The sequence below is a fragment of the Hemitrygon akajei genome, chromosome 7 (assembly GCF_048418815.1).
Source record: "Hemitrygon akajei chromosome 7, sHemAka1.3, whole genome shotgun sequence".
Classification (NCBI taxonomy): domain Eukaryota; kingdom Metazoa; phylum Chordata; class Chondrichthyes; order Myliobatiformes; family Dasyatidae; genus Hemitrygon; species Hemitrygon akajei.
In genome coordinates, this window is record NC_133130.1 from 78,811,111 (window position 1) to 78,825,793 (window position 14,683).

The window sequence follows — 14,683 nt, forward strand, 5'->3', positions numbered from 1 at the left end:
ACAGGATGGTGAAGATGGCATTTGGCACGCTTACCTTCATTGGTCAGAGTATTGAGTACAGGAGTTTGAACATCGTGGTACAATTGTACAAGCCACTGGTAAGACCACATTTGGAGTACTTTGTGTAGTTCTGGTCACCTGCTGTAAAAAGGGTGCAAAAAAGATTTGCAAGGATGTTACCAGAACTGCAAGGCTTAGATTATAAGAAGTAGCTGGATTGGCTGAAACATTTTGTCCTGGAGTGTATGAAGCTGAGGGTGACTTTATAGTGGTTTATAAACTCTTTCTGTCCACTCTCCTTTGTATACCATATGTGACAAAGTATAAATTGCTAGTATTGCCAGTTTTCCCTTCAATTTTGTTGTAGTTAACACAAGATTTCCATGTAAATGTTTCAATTTGTATACCAACTGAAATAAAGTACCATTTCAGCTAATATGTCTAATCATTTTGAATTTTCATCACATTCATACATGGAAACTAATTATGATGCTACAAGGAAATGGCAGGCAAGTAATGAGATTGATTGGATATTTCTACTAAGACTTGCATAGTCACGATGGGCAAAATAACCATTTTTTCCCCCAATACTATTTTCTACCAACTTTTCAGAAGGAAAAATAAGCTGCAGATTTCTTTCCTAACAATTTTAGGGTTACTTCTTACACAGTAAAGGTACCTAGGGCAATTCACATAACCTAAGATATCCTGTTCCCACTGGGTTTCCAACCCAGTTTTCAGACAGAGAAATATCAAAGTTATTGCATTGAAATGCCATCTTACACTTGCACTTTTGAATTGAATTGACTTTATTACTTACATCCTTCATATCCATGATGAATGAAAATCTTTGTTATGTCTCCATCTAAATGTACAATGTACTGTACAATTTATAGTCATTTATAATAAATACTGTGTACAACAGGACAGTCAGTATAACATGGAAATACAATTGTATTAATATGAATTAATCAATTTGATGGCCTGGTGGAAGAAGCTGACCCAGAGCCTGTTGGTCCTGGCTTTTATGCTGCGGTACTGTTTCCTGGATTGTAGCAGCTGAAACAGTTTGTGGTTGGGAGGACTCAGGTCCCGAAGGATTTTTACACTCCTGTCTTTGTAAATGTCCTGAATAGTGGGAAGTTCTACAGATGCGCTGAGCTGTCCGCACCACTCTCCGCAAGGTCCTGCGATTGAGGGAAGTATAGCTCCCATACCAGGCAGTGATGCAGCAAGTCAGGATGCTCTCAATTGTGCCCCTGTAGAAAGTCCTTAGGATTTGCAGGTCCATACCAAACTTCTTCAACCGTGTGAGGTCAAAGAAATGCTGTTGTGCTTTTTTCACCACACAGCCAGTAGGTACAGACCTCGTGAGGTCCTCGGTGATGTGTATGCCAAGGAACTTAAAGCTGTTCACTCTCTCAACCCCAGATCCATTGACGTCTATAGGGGTCAGCCTGTCTCCATTCCTCCTGTAGTCCACAACCACCTGCTTTGTTTTTGTGGCATTGAGGGAGAGGTTGTTTCTTGACACCACTGTGTCAGGGTGATGACTTCTTCTCTGTAGGCTGCCTTGTTATTATTTGAGATTAGACCAATTAATGTAGTATTTGAGTATCTTCTGGAGGTTGCCATGAAATTTGTAAGTTATTGATGAAATTCTGTGGATCTTATTGTAGCCTTTGATTTTAAAGAAGTTGTTAACTGGATAAAAGAAGGGCAAATATAATTAAGAAAGATGAAATAGCATCAAGAGACAATGCCTTTTTTGGAGGTGGTTAATATCTTAGATTTAAAGAAAAGTGGCCAAGCAAGTTACTGTGTCTGATATTTCATCTCTTCCACTTACACAAAGTTGAAATGGCAGGTGCGCTGATGCACTCTGGGTTAATGGTTATTAATTCAACTCAATCACAGTGTCAATCTTTATCATCCATTTTAGCCAACAAATTTTAAGACATTTATTCATTTTATGACAAAAATGTTTTCACATAACTAGATTAGCTAATACAAGTAAAGAATGGTTGTTGATTGTAGTTAGATATTTTGCAAATATGATTCTGAGAAACAGCTGTTTCCATTTTGACCTTCGTCATTTTTTAGAGTTATGGCTTCAATGTGGCTAATTGCTTTCATGATAAGAGTGATATTCATCAATGTCCAGTCATACAGATGGATTTGTAGTAGCATCATGATCTGTGGGAAGACAGCTGTTGATCATTCTGCCAGATGCTGCAAATAATGTTACGTACTTGGGTGGTCGTTTTTTATATATTGTGGTGCTTTTTAAAGATATATTCTTTGAAAAATTAACAATAATTTGGTCCAGCATATTTCTCAGTTGGCTGCAGAGAGGTGTATAAACAAGTCACTTTCTGTTTTTTGTTTCATTTTCTTTTCAGAGATAGTGAAAAGATGCAGCTAAGATTGTGAGCATAGCTTTTGGCAAGATTACATCTCTAACACTTCTAATCTCTGAAATTTCTAGAAGTATTTTGAAGAAATTAGTTTTCTTTCTTGCATCAAAACTGTGGAAGTTTACATTTTGTGTTTATGAAGTTTTTTTTCTTGGGTCAACCAAAATGTATGCTTAAGATTTGGGGTCTTTGGTGGTCCTGGGAATCAACCTTGCACCCATTTGTAGAATGTTGACCTTTGATGGTTCTGATAGTTTCCCTCTATAGGGAATAAATACAATTTTGAAGTGGTAAGTCCTTTGAAATTTAAAATTGGAGTTATTTTAAGTTCTATTTGTTCAGCTGCAGTAATTTTTTTGGGTTCTTCATAGGTTCACCATTCCTAGCCCATGAGGACTCTGTACTTGGTGGAGTGATCGTTCTCCGTTGTTGCAGATGTTCAATAGAATCTGAGTCATCATTGAATACACAAGCTCTTCTAGGTAAATAACATTTCAAATATGATTGCTATTGCTGAATGAGGATAAGTCAATTACAGGTAGCTGATTGTAAGCAGCAAGAACTAGTAAGGAATCTATTAGTCTCCTGATACTCTGACTTAATTCAGAAGTTTTGATGTCTATCTTTATCAGATAATTGAGCTTAGTTTTTTTTAATTGACAACAGGAAGTTTATATTATGCAACATTTGGACAATGATACCTTTCACTTTACATTATTTCCATCAACATAATAAAATGTATCAAGGTAATTCACAGAATTAAGGTTTAAACAATATTTTATAGTCAGTGTACTAGGAAATATTTAGAAGTGCATCTAAGAGATAAGTTAAAGAGATGGGTTTTAAAGGGGGAAAGAGACAAAGAAAGACATGGTCACTACCCATGGGGCAATTTGATATCGGGGATATACCAGAGAACAGATTTAGTCATTTTTCTTCCCAGCTTGACCATAAGTTTATTTTCGTCCGGAATGAACATACATTTTTAAGAAAAACACATTTGTTCTCACTGATTTTCTTTTGATATTACTGAAGAGATACCTTTTGATCCCTTATGCAGCATGCACAGGTGTATTCTATTGGTCAAGCAAATCTAGAGGACAGCAATAATAAAATTTTGTTTCTTTCCAAAGTAGCATTGTGGCCACTAGGGATGTCATTGCTCTAGAATTAAATTCCGACTTGTGCAAAATTCTGTACAAAATAGTGATGTATATTTGAGTTTGCTGCACCGAAGGAGAAGAATAATAAGCAGGCATGTAAGCTCTGGTTTCTCATATACATGCTTCCAAGTTCTGCTGGCAGCAGTTCCCAGTTGGATGTTTTGGGGACACTCTGGAAAAACGGAATCAAATATTTACTCTGTTCCTCTACCCTAACCCAAGCCTTTAAAAGTAGGTTAAGTTATATCAAAGATTAGCTTTTAATGATTAAAATAGTATTGTTCTAGTGTTAGCATATGGATAGAAACCACTTATTTTACCAAAAGACTGTAGAAAAGAGTTGTTGAGGAGATTTTCCTTGAATAGCAAACACTGAAATTCTTGCTGAAAATTAAAACAGATAAAAAATTAGGAAAACACTGAACATAGAGTGCCGATAAAAAGTATTCACCCCGTTGGAAGTTCTCTTGTTTTATTGTTTTACAACATTGAATCAGTTAATTTAATTTGGCTCTTTTGACACTGGTTTACAGAAGAAGACTCTTTCGTGTCAAAGTGAAAACAAATTTCTACAAAGTGATCTAAATAAATTGATTGCATAAATATTTACCACCTTCAAGTCTGTATTTAGTAGATACCTTTGGCAGCAATTACAGCCTTGAGCCTGTGTGGATACGACTTGAGCTTTGCACATCTGGATACTGCAATTTTTTCCCCGTTCTTCTTTACAAAACTGCTCAAGTTCTGTCAGATTGCATGGAGATAGTGAGTGAACAGCCCTTTTCAAGACCAGCCACAAATTCTCAATTCTCAATTGAATTGAGGTCTGGTCTCAAGCTTGGCCACTCTAGGACATTGTTGTTTTTAAGCCATTCCTGTGTACCTTTAGTTTTATGCTTGGGGTCATTGTCTTTTTTTATTCATTTATGGGATGTGGGTGTTGCCAGCTGAGTTGCCATCCCTAGTTGCCTTTGAGAAGTTGCTCTTGCTGGAAAACAAATCTTCCAAGTTACAGCTTTTCCTTCAAGATTTCCCTGTATTTTGCTGCATTCATTTTACCTTCTACCTTCGCAAGCCTTCCAGGGGCTGCTGCATTGAAGCAACCCCACAGCATGATGCAGCCACCGCCATGCTTCAGAATAAGGATGGTGTCTTTGATGATGTCTGGTGTTTGGCTTACACCAAGCATAGTGTTTAGTCTGATGGCCAGAAAGCTCAATTTTGGTTTCATCAAACCATAGAACCTTCAGAGTCTCCCACATGCCTTCCAGTAAACTCTAGCTGAGATGTCATGTTAATTTTTTTCCAACATTGGCTTTCTCTTTGTCACTGTCCCATAAAGCTGCGACTGGTGAAGCACCCGGGCAACAGTTGCTGTATGTGCAGTCTCCTATCTCAGCCACTGAAGCTTGTAACTCTTCTAGAGTTGTCATAGGTCTCTTGGTGGCCACCATCATTAGTCCCCTTCTTGCACGGTCACTCAGTTTTCGATGACAGCCTGCCCTCGGCAAATTTACAGCTGTGTCATTCTTTCCATTTCTTGATGATTGACTTAACTGTACTCCAAGTCAGTGACTTGGAAATTTTCTTGTATCTATCTTCTGACTTGTGCTTTTTAATAACCTTTTTGCGGAGTTGGTTGGAGTGTTCTTTTGTCTTCGTGGTGTAGTTTTTGCCAGGATACTGACTCACCAGCAGTTGGACCTTCCAGATACAGGTGTATTTTTACTACATTCAATTGTAACACCTTGACTACACACAGGTCTCCAAAACCAGATCTCCATTTAACTAATTATGTGACTTCCAAAACCAATTGGCTGTACCAGTGATGATTTGGGGATTGGTATTAAAGGAGTGTGAATAGTTTGGGAATCAATTTCTTCTTTGTTTTATACCTGTAATTAATTTAGATCAGTTTCTAGATGTTTGTTTTCCCTTTGACAAGAGTGATTCAATGTTGTCAAACAATAAAACATGAAAACTTCTGGCAGGGGGGGGTCGGTTAAATACTTTTTATAGGCACTGTAATTAGCTTTAATTACTATGCACATTGTGTACTTTTGATTAGTTTTTCAACAAACCTTCCTTTATTAAGCGTAGCAAAATTTAGATTTATGTCAGATGACAAATGGACTGAACTAGTTTTGTATAACAAATAAACTGAATTTGAAATTCCTGTTACCTTGTTGAAAATTAACTGCTTTTTGTTTGGTGGTGTGTGGAATCTGAATAACTGTTTCTGTAATTTGTATTTGATTTTGCTTGGATTATATTTGAAACTCTTTTCAATACAGTTGAGTTTTTATGGAGTCACACCACGGAGAGTATGTGTGTTGGGTACATGTCGACACAAGATGGAAAAGCTAAGGTAAATTTAAATGTGTACAAAACTTGAACTCAAGTACCTTTCTTGTATACATTTTTAACACATATTTAAAAAATGCAAGCAGTCTTGCTTTTTTGTGTCCTTAGTACTTTTTACAGATGCTTATCCAAGTTGTTTTTTCAGAAATCACACACAGCTGTGAGGAGAATGTCTTTTCCAATTAATAAAGATCATGTGTTGGCTGACTTAAAATTCATGTGGGATTTCACAGAAATCTGTATTTTTCAGTAGCTTTGAAGTGCAGAACATCCCTTGAAGATTGTTTTCTATTTCCAAATCATAAATTGTTCAGAAGTCCAAATCTTCGACGATGGTGCTTCTTTTGAGTTTTTTCAAGTAATAACCTTTTCACATTTCAGTCTGCCACCTACCACAAAGCAACAAGTTGGAGACATTTTGTGCAGTCTTTAAATATGCAGGGTGTTGTTCAAAAAGTCAGAATCTTAAGTTAGAACTTAACAGTTCTATCCTATGTATGAAATGTGGCTCAATAGTAGAGGTGACACTGGGATATTAAAGGTTGTCTGGTAGGTTGGCTGCTAGCTGAGCAGCTTCTCTTCCATTCTTTGACATCTGGTGTACATTGTTTCCATATTGGCCACAAATTCTGCAGCTGGTATTGTTAAAGTCCTGACAGACGCAGCTGCTCTTCTCACTTGAATTTTAAATTATGCTTCTGACCTTCCTTTACGAGACTAATCCCTCACCACCCCCACTTTGAATCTGTGGCCGCAAATGTTTTTCAGCAAGTAACTGCCAGCCCTAGGGATGCAGATGGGTAGGTAGCTGATAAGTTTGATAAACAGATAATCTCTCAGTAAGACCAAGGTGTTAGTATTTGCCATTTTGAATTAGGTTTAATAGCACAACTTTATCTAAAGCAAATGAGATAAACCAAGATATAAGACTGTGTTTTGAGAAGATTGTTTTATTTTGATCCACTTCATTTGCTACTATTTTGCTGTGGGAACAGTATAGCCTGATTAATTATTCCAAAATTTATTTTTTCAAGGTGGAACTACATAGAAACTTCTATCTATCAAATCTAGAATAATTGTCTTTTCTTAAATGACAAAACACTTCAGTGAAATAGTTCACTATTGAGCTATTTTTCTTATTTGTACAGCTGAAGAACGATGATTTTATTCAGCTGCTTAGACAGATTTTGCAAATCATTGTTTTACCAACTTTTGATCTGCCTTAAGAGTTTGCAATCTGATTCATCACTTTTCATGAAAAAATGCCTTTCATTTGTATTCATTCAGTTATCATTTGGCAAAGAAGTAGGGAAATCGATAATAACTTTGCAAGTATGTTTGTTGCTCATGAATTAAATCTTACTTTGTTTTTAATTGAGTATTTCTTTACATATTAATTTGAAAGGCATAATTTGTTTTAGAAAATTCTATTTATTAAATTAATCTGCAATTATTCATCATAAACATTTTCAGGTGTCAGTTTGTTAATTCAAACCTACATGAAAAAACTTACTAAATTATTTCAAATTTTGATATATTTACATCAAATAATTAGTATAATCTAAGATGCATTTTCATGACCCTGTGAAGTAGTCATTTAATTTTTGATTGTCCCCATATCTGTCTAGCCATTTCTTTCTAAGTGAATAAGATTTATAATCACTATATATAATGATAAAGAGAAAAACAGTAACAATTGGTGTCATTGCATTTTGAGAAGATTGTTTTATTTTTAGCCACTTGGTTGGCTTTGGTTATCCTGGGCAAAAATCTAACCTAATCAAGTCTAAGACTGCTTTCTTTAATTGATGCTGAAGGTCAAATGGCACATTGCTTATTTTTACGAGATCAGGGACCTTTATGTTCTCTTCAATAAGAGAACATGTTAGTGTGAGAAATAGTCCATAAATAGAAATATAGTTAGGTGATATAAAACAATTTTATTCTTGCTTCCTTGATTCTACTAAAACCAGATGAAATATCAGCACATTTAAATGGAAATTGGGAATACTTTTTGGGTAGCATATTCAGATAGTTTTAGATTACTGAGCCAAGTTTTGTTTTAAGAGAGGGGTTTTACAGTTGCTGCCAAATTTTAAACTACTTAAATAGTATAAGAAACTCAAGATATTCATACTTCCTGCCAGGTCAAGGAACAAAGTAGGGATGCAAAATAGCAGGATCGGCTAAGACTTAGTACCTGACTTAGAATGCCACAAGATAATTTCTCAATACCAGGCACTTCCAAGTATACAATGGTTCTTCAATACAGAGCTCAAATGGTTATTTTTCATCAATGGATCTAAACAATGAGTATTAGTTTGAATCTAGCTTCTAATTTGTGCTTTCTTGAATAGGCGTAACATTTGGAAAATCTGTAGACCAATATCCTTTTACTCTGTATAAACTTATTATTGCTCCAGTATAATCGGTTTGTTTATCTAAACCTTTGAATTGCTGTGCATTACTTTAGCAAACTTGCTTGCTTGTAAATATCCTTGTTTGTAATAGAATCAAGATGTTAATGATTTTTAAATCCTATAAGCTATATTTTGTAAATATGCAAGTTCATGTATTGCCATTTATAGTCTTAGCTATATTTGAGGCTCATTGATCTGATCTGCATTGACTTTACATATTCAACATTTTTAACTTCAAACTAGCTGTAGCTCTTCAGACAGCAGTGGTTGACATTATCGGACAACAGTAGGCATCAGTTCTGTCTTTCTTCTAATCACCTGTGAAGACCAGTATATTACTAAGCATTAAAAGTGAATTTTTTCACATTATGTTAAATTCTACTAATTAAAATAAGCTGCTTTGCAGACTCTTGGAATCCGAAGGGTTTGTTAAATTATCTTGTTTTTCTTTCTTGCCCCAAAGTAATCTTGGAAAGTATTTCTGCTTTGACTATACTGCAATTGACGTGATGACCTAAGTTATGGTGTTTTTTTTCTAAATATTGTAGGAGTGGCTAGAGAGAAGCAGATTGTTCTTATTTTTAAATAAAATATTAAGAGATCAAATTAAAAGCAGTATTAGTGAAAGATGTTTAAAATCAATTTATTATAATTCTTTTCTATGATTAGAATAGTTGCTATAAGATTATGATCTGTTTAAAGCAGATGTTATTTTCCAGTGAGCTACTCAAGGTCGCAGTTGTAATTCAAGTTGTAAACTGATTTAATGTATTTTCATGCGTGTAGCCTAATACTGTATATAAGACCATAAGGTATAGGAGCAGAATTAAGCCATTTGGCCCATTGAGTCTGCTCCTCCATTTCATCATGGCTGTTCCATTTTTCCTCTCAGCTCCAATTTCCTGCCTTCCCCCTGTATCCCTTCCTACCCTTACTAATCAAGAATCTATCAAACTCTGCCTAAATGTACATTAAGACTTGTTTTCGTAGCTGCCTGTGGCAAAGAATTCCACCGATTCACCACTCTCTGGCTGAAGAAGTTCCTCCATATTTCCATAAAAGGACACCCTTCTATTCTGAGGCTGTGATCTTAGACTCTCCCACCATAGGAAACATCCTCTCCACATCCACTCTATCAAGGCCTTTCTCCATTTGATAGCTTTCAATGAGGTCACCCCTCATTCTTCTGAATTCCAGTGAATACAGGCCCAGAGCCATCAAACACTCTTCATATGACAAGCCGGTCAATCCTGGAATCATTTTCTGTGAAACTCCTTTGAATCCTTTCCATTTTCAGAATGTCCTTTCTAAGATAAGGGGCCCAAAACTGCTTCCAGTCCTCCAAGTGAGGCCTCACCAATGCATTATAAAGTCTCAGCATTACATCCTTGCTTTTATATTTTAGTTCTCTTGAAGTGATTGCTAACAATGCATTTGCCTCCTTCACCGCAGACTCGACCTGCAAATTAATCTTTAGGGAATCCTGCAATGTGACTCCCAAGTTCTGTTGCACCTGACTTTTTTTTTTGTATTTTCTCTCCCATTTAGAAAATAATCTACCCTTTGATTTTTTTTCTACCAAAGTGCATGACTTCCTGACACTGTATTCTATCTGCAATTTCTTTGCCCATTCTCCTGATCTGTCCAGGTTCTCTGTAGCCTCTCTACTTCCTCAAAACTTCCTGCCCCTCTGCCCATCTTCATATCGTCCACAAGCTTTGCACCAAAACCATCAATTCAGTCATCCAAATGGTTGATATATTACTTGGCATTCAGTTCTGGTCACACTGCAGGAAGGATGTGGATACTATAGAGAGAGTTCAGAGATTTACTAGGATGTTACTTGGATTGGAGAGCATGCCTGATGAGAATAGGTTGAGTGAACTTGGCCTTTTTTTCTTGGAGCGACAGAGGATGAGAGGTGACCTGATAGAGGTGTATAAGATGATGAGAAGCATTGATGGTGTGGATGCCAGAGGCTTTTTCCCAGGGCTGAAATTGATAAAATGAGGGGGCATAGTTTTAAGATGCATGAAAGTAGGTAGAAGGGGGATGTTGGAGGTATGTTTCTCTCAGAGAGAGTGGTTGGTGTGTGGAATGCACTGCCAGCAATCATGGTAGAGGTGGATACAATAGGGTCTTTTAAGGGATTCTTAGATAGGCACATGGAGCTTAGAAAAATAGAGGGCTATGCGGTAGGTTAATTCCAGGCAGTTTCTAGAGTAGGTTCCATGGTGGGCACAACATCGTGGGCCGAAGGGCCTGCAATGTGCCCTAGATTTCTATGTTCTATGTTAAATAAAAAGAATCAGTCCCAACACAGTCCGCTGTGGAACACCACTAGTCACTGGCAGCCAGCCAGAAAAGACTCTCTTTATTCCCACTCTTTGCCTTCTGCCAATCAGCCACTGCTTTATCCATGTTAGCATCTTTCCTGTTATACCATGTGCTCATAACTTGTTAAAGCAGCCTCATGTGTGGCACCTTGTCAAAGGCCTTCTGAATAAGTACACAACATCAACCAATTCTCCTTTGTCTGTTCTGCTAGTTATTTCTTCAAAGAATTCTAACTGATTTGTCAGGCAATACTTCCCCTTGAGGAAACGTTGCTGACTACGGTCTATTTTATCTTGTGCTTCCACATCCTTGCAATCGACTCCAACATCTTCCCAACCACTGGGGTCAGACTAACTGGCCTGTAATTTCCTTTCTTCTGCCTCTCTCCCTTATTCAAGAGTGGAGTGACATTTGCAGTTTTTCCAGTCTTCTTATGCTGGTTAATGGAAGTTTTTTTGGCTGACATCTGTCGTCTTGGTCAGTGATGTTAAAAAGTTCTTTTTGTGGTGCAGGGAAACGGCTAGAAATATTATTGCCATTATCAAAATACACAAACAGACCAATGCAGGAACAAAGCAAAAGTTATTTTCTACAGCTGAAGATTACACTTTACCTATGTTATTCCAATGTTTTCTCCTTTGTTCTTTTACTAGCTGAAGACAATTGGAATTACAGTAAAATTTAAACTAACTCTTTGAAGGGTAGTGCATTATACAATAACCAAATTTACAGATGAAATTTATCAATTGGTTAAGATGGTGGCGCGTCCACACGCAGCGGATCTGCACTCCCTAATCAATGCTACCTATGCTACTTTTGCATCGTTATTATTTTAGCGTTAAGTGTAGTCACCTGTACAAGGCGTTCCTACAGCCGTACGCAAATAATTAACATCGGATAAAGCTGTGAACAACAAGCTTTCAGCAACTTCAGTGACTTCACTAGCATCCTGAAAGAGTTAGCCATAACACCAGGAGCTCCGTGGATCACCACACCGCCTGCAAGGAGACGGAGGCGGCGCCGCAAAAGGAAGCAAAAGTGGGGACGGCACGCAGGAGTGCGGGCCAGGCTACGAAGTGCTCCGCACAGACCCTCTTTGCCAAGTGTTTTCCTCGCAAATGTCCGGTCTCTCGCTAATAAAATGGACGAAGTAAGGCTGTGGATTAATACACAGATCCCTGAAGGATTGCTGTACGCTGATTTTTACGGAGACGTGGCTCAGCGCGCTGGTTCCTGATGGGGTTGTGGAGCTAACTAACCGGACACTACACCGCGCAGACCGAGCAAAGGACTCCGGTAAGAGCAAGGGTGGCGGGCTCTGTATCTATATCAACAATGGCTGGTGCACTAACCACACTGCAGCAGAGAGCTATTGTCCTCCTGACCTGGAGTATTTACTGCTCCAATGTAGGCGGTTTTATCTGCCTTGGGAGTTTTCCATTGTTATGATCATGGCTGTATACATCACCCCGCAAGCCAATGCTAAGCTAGCATTAGCACAGCTATACTAGGCCATCAACAAACTGCAGGATGCTCACGTTGACGGTGCCTTCGTTGTTGCAGGGGATTTTCACCAGGTCAACCTATGATCTGTGCTCCATAAATTCTATCAGAATGTGCAGTGTCCTACAGGGGATTAAACACTCTCAATTATTGGTACACGAATGTCAAAGACTCCAACAGAGTCTCCCCCAGCACATCCCTGGGACAATCTGATCAGCTTTCACTGTTTTTGATGCCAGCATACAGACCACTTATCCGCAAAACTAAACCTGCAATAAAAACAGTCAAAATATGGCCAGAAGATGCCTCTTTACAACTCCATGATTGCTTTGGTCACACCCACTGGGACCTGTTTGCACAACAGGCTACCCATGGCACAGAGGTGAACTTGGAGTACATATCCACTGTGCTTTTCTACATCAACAGTTGTGTAGACTAGTGGTCACCAACCTTTTTAAGCCCAAGATCCCCTCCTTGGGCCTTAGTAAAAGGCAAAATCGACCCCAGATCAATTAGTTACACGCATGCACACCGGGGCAGAAAAGACCGGAAGTAAAACCCTGCAACCCGGAAGTAGAAATAATGTATAAACACCAGGGGTACCCACCCTTTTCTTACACCGCGGACCGGTTTAATATTGACAATATTCTTGCGGACTGGCTGACGGGAGGGGGGTGGTTTTAAACACGACGGGAATACAGCGATTCTCGATGCAGGTTCCTTATGTCCAGTCTATTCTGCAATTTAGTTTTCGCAGCTCTTGGCACTTAGCTTCTGTCCTACGCTGCTCACGTTTTTTCTCTAAGAAAACTCAACGGGTTTGTCTTTAAGTGCTGGGTGCTTGGACTCAGGGTACCGAAGCAGTTTTGAGGGCTTCATTGCCTCATTAGACAGCCTCTGGGTCTGAGCTCCAGCCTCACGCCCACCCACCGCCAGACGCCTTGGCCAGGTGCAGTTGGTCATTGGTTGGGTGAGAGGGCAAGGTCAGGGCCGGAGGTCCCCATGCCGGGGCCGCGGCGTCGCAGTCTGGAGAGAGCGACTGACCAAGCAAGAAATGCGACAGGGCGTGCGCCCACCCCGCCCCCCCCCCCCCCCCGTAGGATCTATCAGCTGACAAAAGTTTGTTTCAGTAGATCGCAGCAAGGTAGCTGCTCTGATACTTACGAAACCCTGAGCCCGAATTAGGTCATCTGCGAGTATTTTAGCGCCAGATTCCCCATGAACATTCAGTGTGTTAAGCAGGTTTAGAAGCAGCACTCTAAGCCAGTAGCGACGGCACTTGCCACCGGCCACCCAAGGCCAACCAGTGATCCCTGGCGTGAGGGTGTCACTGCGGTTAGGTGACTCATGGGTTCAAGTTCAACAGTGGGCTGACAGGAAATGAGGAAAGGTGCAGCTGACTCATTTTGTTTCCTCACGGCCTGGTGGTTGGGGACCACTGAAGTACACTGTGTAGTGCGGGAAGCTATACCCATGCACACTGGGCAGAAAGAACGTAACTAAAACCCCGCACCCCAGAAACAATCTCTCAACAGTATTTGTGTATTTATTTTTCTTTCTTTTTTTCCGGGATCTACTGGGAAAGTCTCAAAGATTGACTAGTCGATCGCGATCGACGGGGTGGCGACCACTAGTGTAGATGGTGTGACAGTAGAGAAGAAAATAAAGATATTCCCAAACCAGAAACTGTGGATGAATAAAGAGGTACAAAACCTTTTAAAAGCACACAAAAATGCTTTTAAATCTGGTGATGCCTCAGCATATAGTGTTGCCAGGTCAAACCTGAAAAAAGGCCAAAGACGTCCACAGGCAACGGGTAGGGGACCACTTTAACAATGCTAACAGTCAGAGCATGTGGCAAGGCATCAAGGCTATTACTGACCACAAGAGTAACCCTGTCTGCCCCCACAGTGATGTCACACTGGCCAGTGAAGTCAACACCTTCTTTGACCGGTTTGAAATTAACAACAATCTGAGAAGTGCAAGAATCTGGCCATAGAGGATGAACACGTTCTTACACTGAGAGCACAGGATGTACAGCGCATGCTGCAGAGGGTCAATCCACAAAGAGCTGCAGGCCCAGATAGAGTTCCAGGACGGGTACTTAAAGACTGTGCTGAACAACTGGCTGATGTATTTACGAGAATTTTCAGTCTGTCTCTGTCTCGGGCAACGGTCCCCAAGTGCCTGAAGTCAGCCATCATAATGCCTGTCCCGAAGAAAACAAACATCAACAATTTGAATGACTATCGTCTGGTTGCCCTACACCAACAACAATGAAGTGCTTTGAGAGATTGGTCCCCTCCCACATTAAAATCACTATCCCTGCTACACTGGACTCATACCAGTTTGCCTATAATGCAAACAGGTCCGCAGAGGATGCCATCTCATTAGCTCTTCACACTGTCCTGACACATCTGGAGGGAAAGGGCACATATGTGAGGATGTTTGTTGATTATAGCTCTGCTTTTAATACTGT

The 14,683-nt window shown here is 39.4% G+C and overlaps 1 protein-coding gene across 3 annotated transcripts in view; it reads left to right on the plus strand.

The window, feature by feature from the left end:
* Window positions 1-14,683, plus strand: part of tasp1 (taspase, threonine aspartase, 1) — a 145,966-nt gene that overhangs the window by 113,638 nt on the left and 17,645 nt on the right. For all 3 annotated transcript variants that reach the window (XM_073051278.1, XM_073051279.1, XM_073051280.1), the window contains 2 exons: window positions 2,789-2,899; window positions 5,875-5,948. In XM_073051278.1, coding sequence (XP_072907379.1) covers window positions 2,789-2,899; window positions 5,875-5,948 — 185 coding nt within the window. The remainder of the gene's footprint in view (window positions 1-2,788; window positions 2,900-5,874; window positions 5,949-14,683) is intronic.